The 24,947-nt window shown below is 48.1% G+C and overlaps 1 protein-coding gene across 1 annotated transcript; it reads left to right on the top strand.

The window, feature by feature from the left end:
- Positions 1-264: 264 nt before the first annotated feature.
- Positions 265-24,787, top strand: LOC147905400 (Ribosomal L5P family protein). The gene is made up of 3 exons (XM_087372220.1): positions 265-600; positions 707-907; positions 24,359-24,787. The coding sequence occupies exons 1-3, from the start codon at positions 304-306 to the stop codon at positions 24,722-24,724; spliced, it is 864 nt and encodes a 287-aa protein (XP_087228346.1). The 5' UTR covers positions 265-303; the 3' UTR covers positions 24,725-24,787.
- Positions 24,788-24,947: the final 160 nt, after the last annotated feature.

The following is a 24,947-nucleotide window of genomic DNA, read 5'->3' as shown; positions in this document are numbered from 1 at the left end:
CAAACAAACGCTCTCAAAGCCGTACTTGAGCAACCAGCGCTCACGCAAGGAATGAACCAGCCAGCAACAACGATTTTAACAAACCAACAACAATATACCGATCAACTCTGGACGATGTCGGCGGAAACTACTCCAGGAAGGAATCACTCCTAGTGGTCGGACCACTAGGCTAGAGCACTTAGATGCTACTCCCAAAAGACAACCTCATGGTGCCTTAGTGCCTTTGATAGTGTGAGAGTCAAAACTATGGTTGACCAGAGTAAAGTAGATAAGGCTTGTCCTCTGAAGGGAAGAGCTTCAACTATGGCGGCCTTGGCTATGGCTGCTCCTGCTTCAGCTGCTTCTTCATCTTCTTCTTTCCCTTCCTCCTTCCTTTCCCCCTCTTCCTCTTCATGCCATCCTTCCAAAGATTTCTTGCTTGCTCGTATTGCTTCCAAAAGAGCTTCCTCCCCTTTGATCGTCCAGGCTTCTTCTGCATCCGTCGTTTCTGCCCCTCCCGCTGCTGTTGAGGAGTCCTCTGTGCCCCGCCTCAGATCCGTCTACGTCGAGAAGGTCGTTCCAGCGATGAAGGAGGAGTTTAAGTACAGCAATATTCTGATGGTATCATTGTTATTTTCAAGACTTTTTTTTGTTCAATGCATGTTCGCAATTCTTGCACACACAGTCGAGTGAGCTCTCTCTCTCTCTCTCTCGCGCCGGATTGCAGGTTCCAAAGGTGGAGAAAGTAGTAGTTAATTGTGGTATCGGAGAAGCTTCACAGAATGCGAAGGTTCTTGAAACTGCAATGAAAGATATTGCCACAGTAACGGGGCAGAGACCTGTGATTACGCGGTCCAAGAAAGCTATCGCAGGTTTTAAGATCCGGCAAGGTGTGCCGGTCGGACTGGCTGTGACCTTACGAGATGAGGTAGGATTTCGACCTTTAGTTCAATTTATAGTCATACATCCCTTAAGACCTACTGCTGCCGTTTTCTCCGCCAGGAACTCTCTTCCGCTGCGCAATGCGTTGTTGATCAGCTTGTGCGTTGTACCAGAACGATATATTTAGAGACTAGACCCATTACGCAATGTAATTGAATAAGAGGGGGAAGTAACTCCATATGATTTGTAAGGATTTCAAACTCTCCGTTCCAAACGGGTCGCTTGGGTGCTAGACGGGCACTAAATTTGAAGTTCACAAGACTCACCGCGCACTCGTTTATCAACCTACACATTTCAAAACATCAGTCATTAAAGCACTTTTCAACGGGGGTTTAATTCCAGGTGTTAGTGTAGTGCACCCTTAACCTTAGTGCAGGCTCCTGCTGTGGTCTTTCGCCTGAGCTTAGGAGGCTGATTTAAGTGTGGCTCAAGGATGGCAGATTACCGATACAGATTAGAGAGACAGGTGGGGCACGAATTGGGAAAAGTATGGGCTATTTGGTCGTAGTTGGCCTAATTTATGGCTGGTCGGCCAGCTTGGGAGGAGATAGACTGGTTCCCTTCCTCACCTATAAGTAGGTGCAGTGTTGTCCTTGCTGAGGCGTGCCACGTAAGCTCACTAAGGAGCAAGCAGCTAGAGGGAGGTAGGACAGAGTGGGAGCAGAATAAAGAGCCGTCCAGAGAGCATCCAAGGCAGTGGATTGCTGTGGGTATTGGAACTTTGTGGAAGCATGTGTGAGCTTTTCACCTATTATGTTGGAGAGCTCTGTTGGATTTGGTATATTGTAGAGTTTTACGAGTGGCTTTCATCCTCAATCGGATGGTCAGATGGAGATCTTCCATGTGTCTAGGAGATCTTGAATGATGTGCATCCATCCCATATGAGGCAGCATTTGGCGAAAATTTCAATTCTTTTCTTACCCAGACTTCAAAGAAGCCGATTGGATCACTGTCATTCACTGACAAAGATGAAGAGATTTTGGAGTCTATGAAGGAAAAGCTTGTCAAAGCATGGAGCCTACTAGATCTAGGCGAACAAAGCTCCACAAAGTTGTGGAGGATAGTTTAGAAGCTCTCACATTGGACTTTTGGTGCATTTCCATTGCTTAGGTCAGTGACAATGTTTCTTTGAAGCCTCAGAAATTGACTATGCATCCAGTGTTTCATGTTTTGTGGCTGGGGAATCTCAGCCAAAGAAAAGTTGTGCTGTAATCTGCAACATGTCAGAATTTTGTAGTAATGGTCTGTTCTTGGACCGGCTCTGCATGAGAGTTTTCTTTCTCACAGCATACTGATGATCTGGCCTTGGCTCTGCATGAGGGTTTTCTTTCTCACAGGATACTGATGATCTGGGCTTGGATCCTGATTCTGACATCTTGCAGACTGCTGAGCGATTTTCAATTCAAAGTCCATGCCTCTCCTTTTGGCTATGTGTTGAAGGTTCTTCTATTTTCTTTTTAGTAATGACGAAGTCTCCTTTGACCTCTGACAAAGGTTGTGTACTTGTCGTCTTAAAATGGCAGAAAATGACCCTCAAAGGTATCAAATAGGGACCTTTGCAGTAGACATTATTGTATAGTATTGATTAAAGCTGTGTACAGCTGTCATGGTGTTACTCCCTGCTCTTGTATGTGGACGTCCTTCTCCTTGTTGGATTTTGGCTGGCCCTCAAATAATTGTCAAGTCTAGATTGAGGCCCATTGATCTTACAGATTATGACATCCATAATGATTGTTTTGAATGGAACTTTATGAGGGAGTTTGGATTTGTAATGAAACGGGGCTTGGATGACCTGTGAACCAAATCTTGGATTTAGCTGGGCCTCAAATAATTGTCAAATTGGGATTGAGGCCCATTAATCCAACAGATTATGACATCCATAATTATTGTTTTGACCGGAACTTTATGAGGGAGTTTGGAGTATGATTGTTAGAAAATGAAATCTCACCACAGGGTACCCCACAGCGGAAGACTGATAGATTAGCCCTGGAATTACACACGGATGTTTCACTATGGAATCAAGCTTCATCAAGTGTGTGTACTTACCAACCATTCATGTGTGTGCCGACTAGCAAATAGACTGTGCTCAGAGACAAATATAGAAGCAACTCTTATATAGTTCCGTCCGTCCACAAACTGGGCAAGATACAATACCAATAAGGCTCTCCTACTATATGCCTGGCACCTCTAGATCTCCGAGCCCGCATGCTCCACTGAGTGCATGTAGACTCTCCGTCCAAAGGATCTCTTCCACCTTGCTGTCCAGAAACTCAGCCTAGGTGGGCAGCTCCTTGAGCTAAGTCTGCAGCCTTCTGTAGGTCACCTTCACCTCTTGTGTATAGGCCCAAGGATGGTCCGCCTGCTGCTCCTATCTGCTCTTGGATTGCTGCTCCAGAAGATGCATGAATGAGGCCCCAATGGCCTCTTTTTATAGGGGTGGACCCCCTCTAAAAATGGCTGACTTTCAGCCTCAAAAACCGACTCATTATGGGGTCTACTGGCTGACCCAGCAGCTCCGCCATGGGCTCACAAAACTAGGCTCCTTCAGGGGCCTAGTTTTGTGAGCTGACCTGGTATGTATATGTGTGTGCGTACGTGCGTGCGCGCGCGTGTGTGTGTATCAGCCCTTTGTAATGCCTTCTTCTGTTTGCTGCTTGTATATATCAGCCCCCCTTTTTTCTTTTCTGTTCACTCCTATTCTATACCCTCTTTCAGCCTGCCTTCACTTTCTTCCTGTTCAAGCTCTGTTTCTTTCTTCTATCTTGAAATAAAATTTTCAGGTAGTCGATGACTACTACGAAGACATACATGAACAAAAGATGCAAGCAGGATTTGGGTCAGGGTGACCCTGGCCATGTTTCTTTGGAGGCCCAGTTAGTTTATGATGTGATGCATGAGGGCTTTGATGATACACGCAAGGATTGGAAAGATCCTGCTCCCAATGTAGGAATAATGGTGGAAGTAGAGGACATGTGGACCCGGTGCATGAATATGCCAAACATGCAGTTATTATCTTCTTTCCAGGAAAGATGCCAGCTGCAGCGGATCTTGGAAATTGATCAATACGGTAGAATTTTTCTTGGCTTTTTGGGATGTGCTGAAAATGCCTTTGTTGCAAATGATCAATACTGCTTGGTATAATGAATATGTGCCGGATTCTTGGAAGAAAGGTTTGGTGAAAGTTCTTCCCAAGAAGTCCATTTGTGAATCTTTGGCTGATTGGAGGCCTATTACTTTGATGCTGGTGATATACAAGATCATCACCAAAATGGTGGTTGATCGGATTAAGGAGTATTTAAATGATGGCATGCATCCAGCTCAGTATGGGTTTATTCCACGACGGCATATTACTGATAATATTGCCAATGCTTATGTTGGGATTGAGTATGCCAAGTACACAAAGCAAGATGTGCTTATTCTGCAGGTGGATATCGCAAAGGCATTTGATACCATTCAATGGGATTTTATAGCTCAGACCATGTGGGCTTTGGGATTTGGTCAGAAATTGCAGAATGTCATCTTCTGGCTTTATCAAGATAGCAAAGCTGCATGTATTTTTCCAGGAGACATATCAGAGCCCTGGACGCTTCAATGTTCAGTTCGGCAAGGTTGCCCTCTCAATGCTATCTTATATGCTATAGCCACGCATCCAATGCTTCGATATATTGATCACTTGGTGGTGACAGATATACTACATGGGTTGGAAACTCGTGCAAGTCGCTCATTGGTTGCTCAAGCTTATGCAGATGATTCATTCTTCATGCCAAAAAACACTCCAGGGGACCTTTCTTCGCTTATGCAGGCTCTCTCATTGTATGGACTGGCTGCTGTTAATTTTCAGAAATCCCATCTGCTGCCATTGCATTCCAAGGATGGGCGAAGACTACTATGGCCGGGGGAAATCGTTCCTCCAACTCAGTTGATTCGTCATCTTGGATATCCTCAAGGTTGGAGCATTACTCGCCTTCAACAAATTGATTGAGTTCTTGCTAAATTGAAGAAAAAATTGGAATATTGGAAGTTGGCTACTTGGCCGTTGCATGTCCATCTTCGCATTGTTCAGTCTATCTTGGTGGCCTATATTCAGTTTTATCTGCCATTGTGTTGGAAAGGTCACCTCCCCAAATGAGGAGAGCGTGGGGGAGGGAGACCTAGGGCAGAAGATGCCCAGCGAAGAGAGGGGGCTGCCACATGGGCAGCACCTCACAAGAGAAGAAGGCTGCAAAGGACGGAACTTGTGGAAGGAGCAGAAGGCGGGGACAGCAAGCCCTAGATCTGACCTGGCAGGGCACGATGATGTCAGCAGTAGTACGGTTCAGTACAGCGCTGCACACATGGCTGGAGAAGAGCCTGGCAGAGGGTAGAACCAGCAGCAGCAGGGTGAACAGGCGCTGACATGGCTGGGGCCTGGTGGAGCAGCAAATGGTTCTGCCAGTGGGCAGAGGCATGCCTTAAATAGGCTGGGCCCTTGCCTAGATTGGAGGGCCGAAAGCCCTAGAAGTGTGGGCCAAAGGGCCCTAGTTTTGGAGCCCTTAAAGGGCTGGTTTTGGGGCAGACTGGTCGGCCCAAACAGACCAGCCAGTCGGTCCATTTAGGGCTGGCTGGTCGGTTACTTCAAGGGGCCCTTAGAAGCTTGTTGCCTCATTTGATCATCACTTGCAGCAGCAGGAACCAGGAGGTTGGAGCAGCCAAGGAACCCTCTCTTGGGCCTATATATCAGGAGGTGAAGAAGGTGACAAGGAGCTGCAGACTGAGAGCTGCCCACCTAGGCTGGTGCAAAGACAGCAAGGTGGAAGGGATCTGGACAGAAAGTCTACAAAAGCTCTAGGTGGAGCACGCGGGCTCGAGTCTAGAGATAGCCAGCAGATAGGAGAAGGACCTTGTGGTAAGATCAGAGGACCACATCATTGGTGGGACTTTGGATCTATTTCTTTTGTATTGTGTCCATAGTTTTGGACGGAAATATTAAAGAAGTTTGTGATTCCACACCCACACCACACTGTGTGAGCTCCTGGGCATTACTATAAGTCTTCCGCTGTGCGTACCCTCTGTTGGGTAATTTCTAACACATTGATATTTTTGACTAAGGGGGATCTGTCTTCCTTTATGTCCACCATTATGGAAAATTTCTGGCGGTCAAAGCATGGCAAGAAAAGCTTGCGGTTACTTCCAGTACAGAGATTATGCTCACCTAAGTTGCATGGAGGGCTGAATATTCTTAATATTCATGTGCACATTTTAGCTCACAAAGGCAAAACGATGCTTCAGTTTCTTCAAGATGATCAGCCTTGGGTTGCTATGATGTGCTCTTTGTTAGAAACTCACTGTGCCCACCTGTGAGCCCCCGATTTGAGGGGACAAGGGGCAATGAGAGGTAGGAGGGCTGGAGAGAGAGAGACTCAGGTCGGCATCATCGGCAACCAGCACACGGGCTGGTTGCAGCCTGCAACAGCAGGTAAAACAGGGCTTTAGGCCTCACATGGAGGCTCCTGCAGCAGCGCAGACTGGCTGCACAGGGCACCCTTATATAGGGGCCTGTGGCAGGCCAAGTCGGCCCAACCAGGGCCAACCCTGGTCAGTTTTCTAGGGCCCATGCGGTCAGCCACCGGACAGGGTACCGACCCTGCTGGTCGGTCAACTCAAGGGGCCTGGGCAGTGCCTATAAAAGGCCTACTCCTCCATTCATTCCAGCATCCAGTGCAAGACTGAAAGCCCCTCTCCAAGGCTGTGTTCAGCACTCAGATCTGGAGCAGGTTGTGAGAGAGAGAGTCCATCAGTTTTCTCCAGCAGTCTGCTGTGTTTTGTACTGCTCCCTTGGAGCTATTTTTCTGCCCACCATCTGGTGGATGAATATACTCTCTTTCTCTCTCCGTCCATATTTATTTCTGAGAGAGTGTTTGTTGCATCTGTGATCATCTATGTGAGTTGAGTGTGTGTAAGAGTTGGAGAGATCTTGGGTGGAGGTTTGAGTGATTCATTCCCTCTTGATTTATAACACTCTTTACTTGTCCACATCACCACTCTTGCTTTTGGTTTTTGGCAACCCACGCAGTGGGATTTTCTTTTGGGATACATTGAAGGCAAAATCAAAGGTTGCCCTATGGTTTCTCAGATGTTTCTAGATTGGAAGCATATTCTTTCACGCTTGGAATGGCATGGAAGAGACTCTTTACAAGGTAACTCTTTGCGGGCTGAGAGCATCCACTTGTCATGTGTTCTCCTCCCTTGGCCTTGCAGGAGCCCCGGCGCTCTTATTGTTTAATACAAAAGGGATTTCCAATATGGCTGATGTTATTCAAGATGATGGCACTCTTTTATCCTTCCCTTTGCCTGCTGCAAAATATGGTTTGGGCATGCCCTATCATCCGGTATGGCAAGCCATTACTTGGATGCTTCAGCCATTTCAGCCAGTACCGTCTTTAGAACTTCAAGACGGGTTTCAGGATGGACTCTTCTTCCTTTATACTCATCCATCCGTCCTTTCAAGCTGTCTCATATCACAGTCTCTTCTTTATATAAAGTTCTACTATCACCACCCTGGGTGTCGGACAGGGCCAATCAGATTTGGGCTTTACACCATCCTGTCAAATGGTGGAAAAGGAGATTAAAACAGATTTGGCACTTCAAGGTTCCACTACGCCAACAGGTCTTTCTATGGCGGGTTCTATTGGGGGTTGTTTCGTCTGGACAGCTTTTATCATGCAGACGTATTGCTCCAGTTATCTGTCATCGGTGTTTAGCTCCAAGGGAATCAATATCTCATATCTTTTGGCATTGTCCTGAGACAGAGCTTCTTGGGCATCCTCCGGCACATATTGAGAATGTGATTTTCTCAGGCTTCTTTTGGCAAGCTTTTCTGGTTGTTTGGGATCTATCCTAGATAGCCGCCTTTTGAGTTGCTCTTAACTTGGGCTCGCTACTGGGCACTCTGGACTCTGTGGAAAGCTAGAAACCACAGAGTCTTTGGAGAGATCTAGTTTTTTCTCCTTTGTTTTCTTTCGTCGTTCTTTGCAACAATCGCTTTTCGATTGTCTGCAAACTCACTGCATAGATCAGGATGTATATTTGTCTTACATGGACATTTTCGCTTGATAGCTCTCTTGTAATATAAAGCACTCCAAGTTTTCACTTTTTTTAAAAAAATTGTGTATATATATGCATATGTATATGTATCATTTGCAGGGCCGACCTGCCACGTGGCATTGCGCCACTGGCCAGGTCCCTACTGCCTCAGATGCAGGGCCTATTGCAGGCCTCGCACCTGCCCATAGCCCTCGCCATCTGTCCTGCACCCTTCTTCATGCAGGCACTTGCTTGCTGCCTCCTGCTAGGCCTTTACCAGCCCTGTACAGCCATGTAGGCACTCCCGTACCCTTCCGTACTGATGCCCCATCTGTACTTGCTGGAAACCCTGCACAATCAGGTTGCTGCAGGTCCCTGATGTCCACGTGTCTGCAAATGAGGCATGGAGGAGGACTTTAGGAGGAAATGAACTGGCTCAAGATCAAGGGCAGTATCCACAACGACAAGCTCAAAAAAGGGAACATTGGGTTAAGTAATAATGCTCATTCAAGCCATGGTAAGAAACAAAGTTTGCTTTCTTTTGGGACAGATAGTTCTAATGGGGTTATGTATATAAGGAAAAGAAGACTTTTGAAAAATGTCAAAAGAATATGAGATTTTCAAAGTACAATAGGGCTTGATATTTTTTATATTCTTTTTGATCAGAGGCTCACCAAGCATTGCTTAGAGGCTTTGTATAAATGGATGCTCAAGTACAAAGACTTTGTATAAATGGATGCTCAAGTATGTGTGGGTGTGTGGATTTGTATGTGTGAGAGCATACTTTTATACTATGGTCTACACCCACTGTTGGGCGCTGATGACGTCAGTGGGGATGTCATAGTAGCTAGTCCTTGCTATGCGTGATGGAGTTTATGGTTTTCAATCTTATGAGTGATTCTTGTGAGATTGAAACTGCACTATGTTGTGTTTTTAGAGGATGAGTTTGGGAATGTTCCTGGATTCATCTAGGTATATTGCTTAGAGGCTTAGCATGCATGGATGTACAAAGACTCAGTAGTCTAAGTGATAACATGCCCGACCACTCATAGCAACATACATCAGTGAACTCATCATGACACCCCCCCCTGTAAGCAGGGCATGGTGAATTGATGGAGCCCTTTATAAAGCAAGGAAATACAATCATTTTGGGGACAACCCTGGCAGAGAACCATTTATTGACTCAAACACATGCATAAAATTTAGTCCATTCATTTCGGGGGACTACCCTGGGCAGAGTACCCTTAGACTGTCACACAGGTAAACTAGAAGGCATAATCCTCATCTCTCCTCAGACTCGAGAGATTGGAAACTGCTGCATGTAAGGCCTGCTCCTCAAGCCTAGTGGAAGGTCCAACATCATCGTTTGTATTATGATTTGTTGTTGCTACAAGATTAGCATGCTCCTTAGCCATCTTCTTTTTTTCTTTTTTTTTTGCAAAGAAAGGAACATTCTATTAATGCTTGAAAGACTTCATACAAAACTGCAGCCGCGAAGGTGCTGAGTATGGAAAAAACTGGGAAAAGGTTTAAAGAAAAATCGGCCTGTTCTAGAGAAACCTAGCTCACTGCCTAGGGAATCTTTGGTACTGGGGCTAATAGCCAAGTGGAGGACTATACAACCAGCAAATCCCTCGCGGAGTGAAGATGTAAAAAACCCCTGCAGGCCAAGCCTTGTAGAATTGAGCATGCCTCGCGACAATTGCCCTAGAGCCTGGGGTCCCATGCTCCTAGGTGGGACGGAGGGTGTAGAGGATATCCTGCCAGATGGCGACCAAGGTAGCCGAGGGTGGAACCGGGTGCTCACCCATCACTAGACTGCAGCGAGCCACCCAAATGTTCCACGCAGTGATACAGGCTACTACCTCCCACACGCTGTCCTCGGGAGGGGAAGGAGGAGCTAGGCTATCAGGAGGGACTGTCTCATGGAGCTCTTTTCTCTGAATGCTCTGAGGGGGCATCTCATCAATCGGAAACGCGTGTCCTCCCTCAGTCAACCAGGCCACCATCCCCCAAGTGTAGTCCCTCTGAAGACTCTGCATACAGCTCATGATCTTGAGGGCTCCCATCCAAATCCTCGTTGCACTGCGACAGCTCTGGAGGCAGTGCGGGATCATCTCCTGAAAACCAGCATAGCAACAATGGCACTGTCCCTCCACCTGCATCTGCTCCAACCATGGTCTGATGGGCAAGCCTCTGTGGGCGGCTAGCCAGAAGAAGTAGGATATCTTCCTCGGCCGCAAATTGGACCATAACCGCGTCCAAAACTTGGAACAGACATCCCGAGGCACTCTCTTGGCCACCCAATGCCTCTCCGTGGAGGGGGTCCACATCGAAGAGTCCATCTGAAGTCTCCTACCAATCCGTGTGGTGTAGGAAAAGAAGGGCACCTCGTCCACCTACTTGGCAAGGCCGCCCCTGGAGGGCCATAATCACTCTCCCGGATCCCACTGGACCTCCCTCAGGGGTCTACCCTTCCAAATCCAGAGGCGCCATCTGGGGGCATCCTGCTCTGAGATCCTGGAAGGGTCAATGTGCCACTCCTTCCCCAAACGTCCCACCACTCTGATCATGTGCTAGTGAATCCCATCAAGACTCCCATCCATCTTGGGGTCTCTCTCAATGAGTGCCTGTAGTAGGCCTCCAGGTTCTACATGGGAAAAACTGGGCTGCGTGCTACCTCGTTGCATCATCATCCTCAAGGGGACACTAGTTCGAGAAAACTAGCCCAACCGTTTGCTGTCCATCCATACACGAAGTCCCTCCCACTAGGACTCAGGGCTGGCTAGGTCAATCTCTCTCATGCGTTGCCCTGCCCCTCGCAGGTGCGCGACGACGTCAAGCCTCGCCTCTGCCTCCATGGGTAATTTGCTCCATCTGCCAAAGCACCTGGCCCGTTCACTGTCCCACTGTGCCCAACCAATGTGAGTCTGTTGCCCGAGCATACGCCCCTCCTGATCACGAATCTCTGGGTGCCAAACAAGGGGCTGACGCTCGAACTCCTCTCTGCATCTAGGCTGAGCATGAATGAGGTCCCTTGCTAGTCTCCGCCAAACCCGATGAAGGCTCCTCATCAAGGGGGAGCCCTTCCCCGTAAGGGGGGCCTCTGAGAAGATCCATCTGTGTGAAAGCTGCCATTGCCCCCAAGTGCGTGGGGTGTTCCTGAGAAGCCCTTGCTGTAAGAGGAGCTTCCAAGGCTCTGCACCTGATAGAGTGTGAGGGAGATAGAGTAGGGAGTAGAGAGACTCACTGCACACACACAATAGTGGGGATAATCACAATGAGTGAGTGGTACCTCCCCAAGTACACACATATATATTATGGATAAGGTAGTAACCCTTAAGTACATCTAAGTACAAATGTGTACTTAGTGTACTTAAGTGTCCTACATTAAAGTACAACATAAAGTACTATTTACATAGGGTGGCCAGTGCCTTTACCCCAACAACCTCCCACTTAAAGGCAGTGTGCCCTCAAAGAGAGAAAGAATATTGGCCTCAACCAATACCCATAAGAGATCTGCAGTGTGCAAACCTCTCTGCAGCTAACCCTTTGGTTAACAGATCTGCCGGATTGTCATCTGTATGCACCTTAACAAGCTTAATTTGCTTGTTTTCAAGCACCTCCCTGATGAAGTGATATTTCACATCTATGTGCTTCGTCTTTGCATGAAAGACAGGATTACGTGCCAACTGTATGGCACTCTGACTGTCACAATGCAACAATGGAATCTCCAATGGATAACCCAAATCTGCCACTAACCGAGATAGCCATATAGCCTCCTTGCATGCCTCAGTGGCTGCAATATATTCTGCTTCTGTGGTAGACAATGCAACGCATTGCTGCATTCTAGATACCCACGACACTGCACCTCCAGTGAAAGTGAAAACGTATCCGGTAGTAGACTTCCGGGTATCAGGGTGACCAGCATAATCAGAGTCTGTATAACCTTGCACTTTTGCATCTTGACTGCCGAAACATATGCACAAGTCCTGTGTACCCTTCAGGTATCTCATGACACCTTTCACTGCATTCCAATGCTTCCTGCCAGGTTTAGCCATGTATCTGCTAACCACTCCCACTGCAAACGCAATATCGGGCCTGGTTGCAACCATAGCATACATGAGACTGCCACACGCTGATGCATACGGAATCTTTGACATCTCAGCTCTCTCAGCATCTGTCTGAGGGCTGTCCAAAGCACTGATTTTCACATAAGGAGGTAATGGAGTACCAATACTCTTCCCCCCCTCCATGTGAAATCTCTGCAAGACCTTGCCAATGTATTCCTTCTGAGACAAGTATAGCAACCGCTTTTCCCTATCCCGAAGTATGCGCATACCCAATATATGGTTGGCATCACCAAGATCCTTCATATCAAAGGTCTGGTGCAATCTCTTTTTCAAGGCATTCATTTCCTTATGAGATTTTCCAGCAATTAACATGTCATCCACATACAAAATGAGGATAAGTAAACTGCCATCTGAAGCTTTCTTGGTATATAAGCTCTCCTGTAACCCTGGGTTCGCATGAATGTATCAAACTTATGATACCATTCCCTGGGTGCCTGCTTTAGACCATAAAGACTTTTCTTCAGTCTGCATACAAGCTTCTCTTTGCCCTTCACTGTAAAACCCTCTGGCTGCTGCATAAAAATTTCTTCATGTAAATCACCATGAAGAAATGCTGTTTTGACATCCATTTGGACCAAATCCATATCTGCATGTGCAACCAATGCTAATACAGTTCTGAGTGTTGTCATCTTGACAACGGGAGAGAATATCTCCTCAAAGTCAACACCATATTCCTGCTTGAACCCTTTGGCAACCAGTCTGGCTTTATGCCTTGGCTTTTCACCAGGTGTGACTTTAAGTCTATAAACCCATTTGCATGGCAGTACCTTCTTACCAGTAGGCAAGGGTACCAATTCCCAAGTGCCATTCTTGTGAAGACTGTCCATTTCAGACTTCATAGCAAGATCCCATTGAACCTTGTCTGCCCTCTGCCTAGCCTCTCTGTAGCATGAAGGCTCTCCACAATCAGTGAGCATCAAATAATCAATGCCTGGAACAAATCTTTCTGGCTGCCGCGTCTGTCTAGTTGACCTTCTAACCCAAAGACTATCATCTTGAGCTGGCTGTCCAGCCTGTTCATCACCCAGATAAGGTGGCTGTTCCATGATTCCTGGCTGCATTTGCATGTCAGGAAGATCACCTAACTGTGCCTCATCCATTGGGATGTTTTCTGCCATAACTGGCTGTCCATTAGGATCTGCTGCAGCATCATTTAATGGCTGATTATGCTGCTGTTGTGGCTGATTTACAGCCTGTCTGTGTTGCCCATGATGCCTGTCATCATCAATAGTTACTTTTAAAGGTTCCTGCTGTACAACAGGTTCCTTGAACATGATGGTTTCATCAAACACGACATCATTGCTGCGTATAAGTTTTCTGTTCTTGGGATCCCAAATCCTGTAGCCCATCTCACCTTTGTCACCATAACCTAGGAATATGCATTTAAGAGACTTTGGATCCAGTTTAGTTCTGTCCTCCCTGCGTACATGCACATACGCGACACAACCAAAGACCCGTAGGTGTTTGTAAGACGGAGGCTTGCCCGTCCATGCCTGTTCAGGCACACCACCACATAGTCTCTTGTTTGGTGACCTGTTAATAAGGTGCACAGCTGTCTTTACAGCTTCAGCCCAAAATGTGTGGGGCAGTGCAGCATGTGACAACATAGATCTGACTTTCTCTTGAATGGTCCTGAACATTTTTTCAGCTGTACCATTTTGTGGAGGATCATATGGTGCAGACAACACCCTTTGAATACCCTTTGCCTCACAGAATTCTTGAAACTCTTTGGACAAATACTCTCCACCATTGTCAGATCGTAAGGCTTTCAGTTTTTTGCCTGTCTCATTTTTGACCAGTGCAACAAACTTAGTGAAAGCCTTGAACGTATCACTCTTCTTCCTGAGAGTGTAAACCCACACTTTGCGGGTGGCGTCATCTATGAATGACAGTATGTACTTTGAACCTCCTAAAGAGAGTGTAGGCATCTCACACACATCTGTATGTACTAGCTCCAAGAGCTGTAATTTCTGATCTGACCTTCTCTTATGAGGTATTTGTACTTGACGACCGTAGAGACAAAATTCACATTTCTTTAAATCTGAAAATTTTAGACTCGGCAAGTAACCAAAATGAGCCAGTTGCTCCATTCCCTTAATACTCATATGGCCAAGCCGGCTATGCCACAATGAAATCTTTGGCAGCTCGGTGGCATTTACATCAGAATGTGGACAATGTCCACCATGAAGTGAATACAAAGTATCAACCTTAGGACCCCTGGCAATAGCCATTGCCCCTTTGCTGATTTTCCATTTCTGATTACCAAAGGTGGTATGATAACCATCATCATCCAACAACCCTGTGGAAATCAAGTTCTTCTTCACCTCAGGAACATGCCTGACCCCTTTAAGCATTAACTGCTGGCCATTTTCAAGAACAAGCCTGACATCACCTATACCAATGATAGAACATGCATGGTTATCACCAAGAAAGACAACTCCCTTCTGCCCTCCTGCATATCTGACAAACAGATCTCTGTAGGATGTCACATGAAAGGAAGCACCTGAATCTATAATCCAGGAAAACATATCTGATCCATCACCAGCATGAAGTGTATGAGCCTCCAGTGAAGAGGTGAAACATATCTCACGTCCACTGTCACTGTCACTAACATAAGTAACATTCAGCTCCTCTTTTTCTTTGCCCTTAGACTTGCCTTGAGCCTTGCCTTCTTTGGCTCTCTGGTCATTCTTCTTTTGAAAACACTTTTTCTCAATATGTCCCTTCTTGCCACAATAATTGCAGACAAGATCACTTTTAGAGCGGGACTTGCTCCTCTCTCTTTCTCTGTCTTTTCCACGTGTTTTGGACCTGCTGCGTGCATTCAAAGCATTTGACTTCCCAATAGCATTGTTCTTTCTGTTCATCTCTTCCTGTAGAAGAGCACTCTCCACATCTGCAAATAACAGAATGACATTTGAGTTGCTGGTAGAAGTCCTGAATGTGTCCCATGACTCAGGTAGAGAACATAAGATGAGTGTAGCTTTCAGCTCATCATCGAGCTTCAACCCCTGGTTGATCACCTGGCTGAATATGCTGTTAAACTCAATAATATGAGTGGACATAGCTGTCCCCTCCTTCATTTGAAGACCAACAAGCTTTTTCAGCCAGTAAGCTTTTCCCGTGGCACTTTTCTTGGCATAAGTATCCTCAAGGCGTTGCCACATTTTCCACGCAGTAGGTTCATCCCTGATGCCTACAACCAGTGAATCAACAACTGTAAGCATAATGGTCGACCTGGCCAAGCCGTCCATCTTCTCCCACTGCTCATCAGTAATGTTGGAGGGCTTAACACCCTTCTCCTTTATAGGTTTATACTGGTCCTTCTGCATCAACACATTGTAGCACTGTGTCCGCCATATGTCGTAGTTTTTAGCTCCTTCGAGCTTCTTTATCTGGAACAAGGACGACACGTCGCTGCTGGAACTCATAGTAAAGAAAGTAGAATCCCTGTAGGTGTTCAATTAAGCACCAGTCACTCCAAGAAAATTCTCCCGCAGCGGAAGTACGATCAGAAAATGAACTTGGTACTGTTTCAGTGGCATAAAACCAACTGAAAGTCTTTCTCCCACTTGCTGCAGAAACAGTACAGCAAGTTGTTGTTGTCTGGTCTGCTGGCGAAAGTGCGGTACAGCTCCTTCAAAGTGCTTCAGAAAAATCCCAGAACTGTTTTCTGAAAAAGTAGCAGTACTTTTTGACCTTTTTGACAGTGAAATCTGGTCAAACTTGCTGGTTGACAGTCCCGGACTGTCAAAAAAACAGTGAATCTCTGATTGTGGATGAAGATCTCTGATTTTAGACCTCCATATGCTCCAGAAACTTCCCCCCCAACTGAATTCACAGTTTGGAAGTGAGATTGCTCAAAAGCCCTTTGAATGCATGAAGAAAATCAGAGATTTGACCTCCAATTAAAAAAAAACTGTAAGTCAAATTTGCACTTTCAAAGCATAGTAGTGCTTTACGAGATAGCCTGATGCATGTAGAGTGCTCCCACTTGACAGATTGCCGGTCAGGCTACAAAAGCCCCAAATTTGACTAAAGTCAAACTTGGTCAAAATCGACCAAATCTGTACCAAAAGTGATTGTACTTTCAGCAACAAGCTAAAGCATTTGTCCCAAGCATAATAGCATCAAAAGCCCCTTGAATTGACAGCACATTCCGTGCATTAACACAGTAAATGGCATCAACTGCTACTGCTCACAAGGCGTCTGACTGCAAATCCATTGAGTTGCATCCAACAAAGCATACACTGCAAGTATCAAGTACAGATCTGTCCAATGCATACTCTCAGTGCCACCACTGTGTACAATCACTGGCCAAGTGATAAGACCTGTCTCAACACTGTTTGCGGCATAATGCCTCAGTGCGAGTGTAAGCCCTGCCCCAAATAAAACACCTTGCGGACCTTTGCACGGTACCCTGCCTGCTGGCTGTACTTGTACGGTGTACTTGCCACTGACTGTCGTCAAGAACAGCTCCCACTTCAAAAGTCATCACATGAGCAGTCATCCCGGAAGAGAAAACCCACTTCACAGGCCTGCTTGTTTTCGGTGTCCTCCCAATAGACGATGAAGTCCGCCTTGGTCCACACGTTACAAGTGAATCCACCGACCTCTGGTTGGCCAAGGTAGGTGGCAAGCTCCAGCGTATTGCTTCAGTGAACAGAACGGTGAGCGTGCAGCAGGTCGTCTGTTAAAGAGCAGGGTGAAGGATCCGTTGACGAGATGGATGCACGACTTAGAAAGCTCCTTTGGCTTGAACTCACAAAGTCTGTGAGCCGTGAAACCAGCGACGTGCAGCCACGCCCTGCGCCCTGGCAGCCGCACCGATGCAGCCGCGCCGTTCACGCTCTTGCAGCCGCCGTTCGCGATCCGCCGCCGTTGCAGTCGTTGCAGTCGCCGTTTGCGATCCGTCCGTCGTTGCAGCCGTTGCAGCCGCCGTTCGCGATCCGTCCGTCGTTGCAGCCGTTGCAGCCGCCGTTCGCGATCCGTCCGTACGGTTGTACGGACGTCGTACGGCCGTACGGATCGGTCCGTACGGAAGGGGTAGGATAGGGAGAGGAGGGAGTGGTAGTGGAGGGGGAGAGAGCCCGTTGGCTCTGATACCAGTTGATAGAGTGTGAGGGAGATAGAGTAGGGAGTAGAGAGACTCACTGCACACACACAATAGTGGGGATAATCACAATGAGTGAGTGGTACCTCCCCAAGTACACACATATATATTATGGATAAGGTAGTAACCCTTAAGTACATCTAAGTACAAATGTGTACTTAGTGTACTTAAGTGTCCTACATTAAAGTACAACATAAAGTACTATTTACATAGGGTGGCCAGTGCCTTTACCCCAACAGCACGTGGGGTGAGGCCGTGAACAACCAACTTGCCCAAGAGGGCTCTGCTCTGCATCTCCGGATCAATGATACCCAAGCCTCCCAATGCGTGCGGCATGATCACCGTCTGCCAAGTGACCCAGGCTCTAGTATTCCTCGTGCCGTCCGAACCTGCTCAAAGGAAGTTCCAAACCAACCATCGGAGCTGCCCAATGCACCCTTTGTGAAAACACCAGCAGGAGGCAATATACCAGGCTGTGGCAAGGACCTGGTTTTCCACTAAGGCATGACCTGCTAGGGAGAGTTTGGTCGAGCTTCAGTAGAGAAGCTTGCGCTAAACACTCTCAAGGACCGGGGCGATGTACTGCTCTACTGTAATGTCAATACCAACTTGGCATCCGAGGTATCTCGCTGTCTGGCCCCACGGTATCCATCTCCCCCACTCATGAATCTCCTGTGTCTCCTCAGAGCCTATGAAGAAACCTATGGACTTTGTCTAGTTGATCCATGCACCCGAGGCCTCACAGTAGATAGCCAGGGCTCCTTTGACTCTCTCCAAACTCCCATTGCCTCCCAAAACGTGAAGATGTTGTCTAGGATGCTGTGCTCCTAGACAAACCCGGTCTATGTCGTGAATGATGTCAGTAAGATGGGGCCGTAATCGCAAACTCAAGACCCTTGCGAGGATCTTGTATGCAGTATCAAGCAAAGTGATCGGTCTGAACTGCTGAATGTCTAACCTATCTCCCCCTTTCAGGATCAAGCAAATCCACCCCTTGCTCAGGGACTGAGGGAGAGAGCCCGTGTTAAAAATCTTCTGACAAGCTAGCTGGAAAGGGGTGGAGATAATCTTCCAGAAGTTTCGGAAGAAGGCCAGAGTCAAGCCATCTTCGCCAGGACACTTCTGGGTCGGGAGAGCCTTGAGGGCCTCCCAAAGCTCCTGCACAAATCCTGCCAAACTACTGTCGGAATGTGATCCCCAACTACCTCCCAGGCCACAAGACCATTTGGAGTCATCCTCTCTGTCTGAAAGAGCTGGCTGCAAAAACCTGTGGTCAGGTCTAAAATCTCATGCGGGTTAGTGTGCATGATGCCCTGCAGATCTCGCAGACGCTGCAGTTGCGTGCCTGTCGATTGGGGCTCAGTGGTATGAAAAAACTGCTTCGTCATCTTGTCCCCTTGTTGTACCCACTGGGCTCGGGAAGAGTGATAGGAGAACTCAACCTGCTGAATCTCTGTGTCCTGAAGCTCAAGGCGAGCGCTCTCAAACGTGGCACTAAGCCACTGAGAACCTGGGTCCTTCTCCCGGATGTGCTCTATGGAGCCGAGGTCTCTCCTCAATGCCCGCTCGCATGAGTCTGCAACTTCTCACTGCTCCTCTGGATCGCATCGGCCACCCATGAAACCCAACCCTCGCTCGGTGCTATCTTTGACTGCTCCCAAATCCCTGCCATGACCTGCTGAATCTCCTCGTTCTGCAGGAGGTCCTCTGGAATGTGGACCCCCTTTTGGGGAAGACCTTGGCGGGGTTGCTCTAAGTGAAGTACTACTAGAGAGTGGTATGACATCGTGGTACTTGCCAGAATCCCGGCAGAACTGCCTTTGTGCAGTGCCCAGTCACCAACGTAGAAGCGGTCTAGCCTCTCAAGAAGTCCATCATGTCTCTGTCCGATAGAGAGAAGAGGAGGCTGCCAGGTATCCTGCTGAACTTTGGCCCTCGCCATAGGTATCTACCACTGATCATGAACATGAACTGCTCCCAGGTGCTCCGCTCTGCTGTTGGTATCTTAGAGAAGGAGGTGCTACCCTGCTTGTCTTCCCTAAACTCCAGGTTGTTGAAGTGCCCTCCAACAATCCAAGAATCTACATCCGGAAGACACCCTGATAGCTCCTCCACAAGGCTAGGTGGTGCTGTCTACACGCTGGGGCATACACGTTCAAGATCCCAGTCCTGGACTCTCCTGTCCTAACTCCCATCCAAATTGCCCGTCCTGGGATAAGCTCGCCTTGATCGTAGACCTCTAGAGCCACTGTCTGTGAGACCGAGATGCAGACCCCTCCACTTTGTCCTACTGCAAGGGACCACACCTCTGGACCTCTCCCTGGGGGAAGGTGGTGTCGCCGTCTGATGTTTGATGCTGAGAGCATATGCTCCTGAATTAAAAGGATGTCCACTGTCCGTCCTACCGCTGCCCTCTGCAACTCCTGTCGGAGTATAAGGTACTATGGTTGACTACGAGCACGATCGTGAAGCCCGTGCACGTTCCAACTCACTATGGTCCAGCTCACGAGGACGGAGATGCAGAAAACAAGGCTCTCCTATGAGTGGGTGCCTGTTCCAAAAAGATTGCCTTATGTGACTTTGCTAGGGGTTTGGAGGGCGAGTAGTCTGTGTCTATACGTCGACGTACTAGGGTGGACACCGGCTCAATGCCAATCTTTCGTGCCCACTTCATCATGAAGGAGACTTCCACCCCGAACAACTCCGCACACTTCTAAAGGGGCCAGTAGTATGCCTGATCAACCTTTGCCTCAAGCGGCAATCTGACAACTCCTACCGCCAAATCACACATCGGCTTCTCTCGCGTGAAGCATAGCTGAAAGTTCACCTCCACACCATGGGCGTGCCAAAGGTCCAGTCCCTATGGCCATAGCAATCCACTCGTCCATCGTGCATGAAATCTGATCTCCCAAAATAGCATCAAACACCAGTGGGGACCACTTCTCCAACCCTGTGGAGGCGAACTGGAATCTCCAAACGGGGTGTGTTTGGGAGCCCACTACGCTGATCGAACCCCCTTTCCGCGGCTGCAAGACCACAAGCGTCACCTCCAGCGGTAGAGGGTAAGAGTCCGGAATCTCTAGATAATTCCAGGGTTCCAATCTCCAGAACCCCCGCGGTAAGGGACGCCCAGGTTGGAGATTGGGAGCTGCTGACCGGGAGGACGAGCCCCTTCCCTTTGGCTCCCTCCCTGGATGGACCGAATGTTGCGGTGAGGAAGCAAAAGGGGATGTTGTCTTACCCTTGCTTGCTGGCAGGGGTGTCAAGGCAGGGGAGGGGAGAGAGGCTGAAGAACCTGCTAAGGAGGTGGAGAGGGGAGCGGATGGGGAGGGAGGAGGGAGGAGAGAGGGAGGCGGAGGGAGGGGGGCGGGTGGTGAGGGTGATCATAGCAGGAGGGGGGAGGGGGCGGGGGGAATCCAAGAGGGAAGGGGGGGAGTTGAGAGGGAGAGGGATCTAGAGGGGGAGGAGGGCAGGGGGGAGTAGGGGCGACCACAGACCCCCCTTGCTAATCAGGCTCATCGGGGCTCACTGCTGATGCAAGGGTGATTGTGGACGTAGCTTTCGCCATCGTAGCATCAGGAGCTCTCGGGGCTCACTGCTGATGCAAGGGTGATTGTGGACGTTGAACCTCCAATACGGGAGGATCATCTGGCTGGGCAGTGGCCCCTTCTGCTAGGGGGGGTGGGGCTCCACGTAAGGGCTCCCACTACTGCTCCTCCTCAGGTGCCTCTATGTCTCTCTCTCTCTCTCTCTCTCTCTCTCTCTCTCTCTATGTCTAGCCCTTTGCCTGCGGCGCTTGCGGGCCTGTTTGCTTGGTTTCTTTTTCTTTTTAACTTGGGTCCAGTTCCCTTCTAAGGGGGTCACCCAAGGGGTCTAAGGCTCTTACTGCTCCCGTCTGGGAGGGTGTTGGGCTCTGGCTTGCTAACTCTGCTTGCTCTACGGAGGTGGGGGGGAGGCGCTCAGCCTTGGCCACGAGGGCAATCTCTGGCTAGGTTACCCATATGTCTGCAACGATACCTGTTGTTTGTCAGTTGGAGAAAGAAGGACCTTAACGGTTGTGGGATTCGAGGGTGCTGCCATAGAGCCCCTCTGGCCAAACCAAAGGTCACCACCAAGATCTTCTTCCTCCTAAACAAACGTTGCGAGTGAAGGAGAGGAAGGAAAAGAAGAGGCGGAAAGGAGGAGGTGGGGATGGAAAAGGTAGGGGGGAGGAGGTGAAGAAGAGAGGCAGGGGGGCAGCATGAAGAGGTGAGGTGGAGAAAAAGCAGCGGGGGGGTCGAGAAAGGGACGCAAAGAGAGCGGGAGGGAGGCGGCAGGGGAGGAAGCGTCGAGGGGGGCAGGGAGGAGGCGGAGATGGAGATGGAGGCGGAGAGGGGGGGGTGAAGGCGGGAAGGAGGCGGTGAAGTGGAGGTGAGGAGGGAGAAGGAGGTGGAGTCGGGGAGTGAAGGTGGGGTGAAGGCAAGGGCGAGGGATGGCAGAGAGGATGGCGGAGAGGATACCGGGGAGGACGGCGGAAGGGCGGAGAGAGGAGAGAGAGGCGGAGGCGAGGGATGGCGGAGAGGAGCCAAAGATTAGCGGGGTAGAGGCGGGGGCGAAAGGGCAGCGGCGAGGCAGGGGCGGAGAGGAGGCGGAGGCAAGGCGGGCAGGGCGGTGGGAGCAGCCAGGGAGCGGGAGCAGCTTCCCTTAGCCATGTTCTTAAAGCAACGATCTTCAGCGTGACCCAATTTCTTGCAAAAAGTACAATTTGGAGGCTTTGGGATCTTCTTGCCTTTGTCCTTTGCGTGAAATGCATGCTGTAGGGTGACCTCCTTTAGCTCCTTAAGGTGGTGGTCTTCATCAATTAGAATGGCTGCCATTTCTTCAAAGCTGAGGTCTCGTGCCACACTTAGGACAGCCAAGACATCACAGTATCGGTTGATGCCTTCAATGCTAGTGAGTAGAACCGCTTTCTTACCATCGTCATCAACTTGAGCTTCAAGAGCCTCAAGCTGGTGGATGATAGAACTCAAGGTACTCAAGTGTTCTGTCAAAGGTTGATCTTCATTCATGCGCAAAGAAAAGAACTTTTGCTTCAAAAATACCTTGGAGCACTTGATTTTGTGGCCGAAGAGCTGATCCAACTCGTGTCATATTTCTTTGGTGGTCTTGTTGAGGTCCAAATGGTGAATGAGATTATCTGCGAGACCCAAGACAATATGTGCAAGTGTTTTGTCATTCTTATCATCCCAAGTCTTGAGTGCTGGAGTTCCCTCTTCTCCTTTGGGCCTTGGTTCAGTTCCTTTGACAATGCCCCAAAGTCCATCTCGCATGAGAAGCAGTCGCAGCTTAGTCTACCAGGGTGGGAAATTGGTGCTGCTGGATTTCTCAACCACGAACATATTCTTGTTTACTCCATAGCTATTGACAAGAATTAGGGTTTATAGATCAGGGTTTCTGCTGCAGGAATTAGGGTTTGCTGTAGCAAGGTCAAGATCAGCAAAGATATGCTGTCATAGCAGTCGAAGTTGCGCAGAACAGCACCGAACAGGTTTGTTTCAACACAAGCTCCGATCTTGCTTCAAAGGGTTAGGATTTGCTGTAGAAGACACCCGAAATTAATCTGACAAAAAAATCTGCTGATGCAGACCTGTTTTTCAGCAAGAAGGGAGTCACCTCCAAGGGGCTCACTAGTAGCCAGTGCTTGGCTGTCAAAACAGCCCCAGAACCTTACTCAAAATGTTCGAAACACCCGAAACCTGCTGTAGATGAGTCGACCTGTAGGAGGAGGTGCTGCAGCAGACAGAAACAGCAAAAAGAGCAGTCGCCTTTCCAAGAGAAAGCCCTGGGGATGCACCAAAGTAGGCGTCTAGGACTGAAACAGGGAGAAGATGCTGTCGCAGGTAAAAAACAGGTTGCCTTGCTGACAAACACCTTGGAGTTGCAGCCCAAGGCCCTAGGAACAGTCGCCTATTTGGGAGAAGCCTCCATGAGCGCTTCTTGGGTCGAAAACAGGCTGCTATACTGAAAAACGACCTAAGACAGTGATCCCCTCGCGATAAAAGACCAAGTTTTCGTGACAAAAGTGCTCTCAAAGGGTGGAGAGGGTACTGGGAGAAGAGGGGAAGTGAAGGAGAGGCTGAGGTAGGTTGGAGGCAGGTCTTGAACGTGCTCTGATACCATGTTAGAATATGGTTTCAAGTGGGAAAGCGAGAGAGCACACAAATGAAACCCATGTATTGCATAATGAGAAAATGACTAAACATGATTCATATAGGTTAGGTTTTTGAAGCCCTAACCCTAACCCTAGAAAATTAGGGTTTGGGACTTAAACCCTAAAATGACCAAAATCACATAAACTCCTAGACTGACACCTAAAACTCCGTATATCCAACATGTATCTTGGCCATCTATCACTGGCACCAATAATTTCTCTCAGAATAAATATGAGTTCTTTCATCCTTGAAAAATGAGAGGCACATCTGAAAGAATTGATATTTTGGATGTGGAGATGTTGGTCACATCGCCAAACCATGCCCCATGAATTCTAATTATCCTAAAAGGAAGAATGTTGGTACACCACACCGGATGGTATATTTCTAATTTCTAAATAATCCTACTGACAATCTCTTATCCAGTCATAGGACAAGGTATTAGGATTGTGCAAGGAAGGAACAGGAAGACCGTCGAACAGAATGAGAAGCTGTGTACTGTCACCCCATAAAGGCATCAATTACACTAATTTGTTCAGCCATAATAGCATGGGATCCTTGATGACTGTGAAGCCTTCCTTCTCCTTGGAGATGTACTTACTGTCGTTGATAGTGTTTTCCATTTTTCATGGCAACTGAGACCTGGAAGGCATCTTGCGAATACACTTCATGTTTTTACTGATTTTCTGAGTGTTCCTTTCCATTGTACTTTTCTCTCTTGCTGTCTGTGCCTGCAGCTGACTGTGCTCCTGCTGGCTGATTGATTGTTTCTCAATTGTGTTTGCTGCATTTTTTTTTTGGGGGCTGAGGAGAGAGGGAGAGGGGGAGAGAGAGAGGGGGGGGGGGGGGGGGAGGGAATCTCAAGTATATTTGTATACAAATGTATGCCAATAACTTATAGTTCTTGATCTTATGCTAGAATCTCAACTGTGGTTTTGCAGCTGATGTATTCATTTTTGGATCGATTGTTGAACCTGGTGCTTCCACGTACTCGAGACTTTTTGGGAGTGAACCCTTCCAGTTTTGATGGGAAGGGCAATTACAACCTTGGCCTTAAAGAGCAGGGGGTTTTCCCAGAAATCAGATTCGACAATATTGACAAACCCAGAGGGATGGACATAGCTATCATTACATCAGCAAAAACAGATAAGGAAGGACAAAAGCTTTTGACATTGATGGGCATGCCATTTCGTGCAGGCGACAAATCTGGGACAACTGTTGTAAAAAAGAAAAAAGTAAAATATTTTGGCAAGGGATCAAAAGGGCGAAAGCCTGGTGGAAAGAGTGGTGACAAGAAAAAAAAATGAGAAATTCAACTTTAGATCCCCATCCTTTTGTGCAGTGCTTTGAATCCACTGTTGATTTTTTCAGCATGTTTATCATTGAATGTTCCACTTTGCTTGTCTTGTTGAGCAAAAATGATCAGGGGATCATGCTCTACGCGTTGATTACATCAGAAGTGCATTCTAGCTTTTCCATTGGGAACGCTCCCTCCTCTGACCCCAACTCAAGTGTTTCCTTCAAACTCTG

This window comes from Dipteris shenzhenensis, chromosome 1 (genome assembly GCF_047967505.1).
Source record: "Dipteris shenzhenensis isolate YYH24624 ecotype China chromosome 1, Dip_SZ_1.0, whole genome shotgun sequence".
NCBI classification, from domain to species: domain Eukaryota; kingdom Viridiplantae; phylum Streptophyta; class Polypodiopsida; order Gleicheniales; family Dipteridaceae; genus Dipteris; species Dipteris shenzhenensis.
This window is presented reverse-complemented; position numbering and strand designations above follow the sequence as displayed.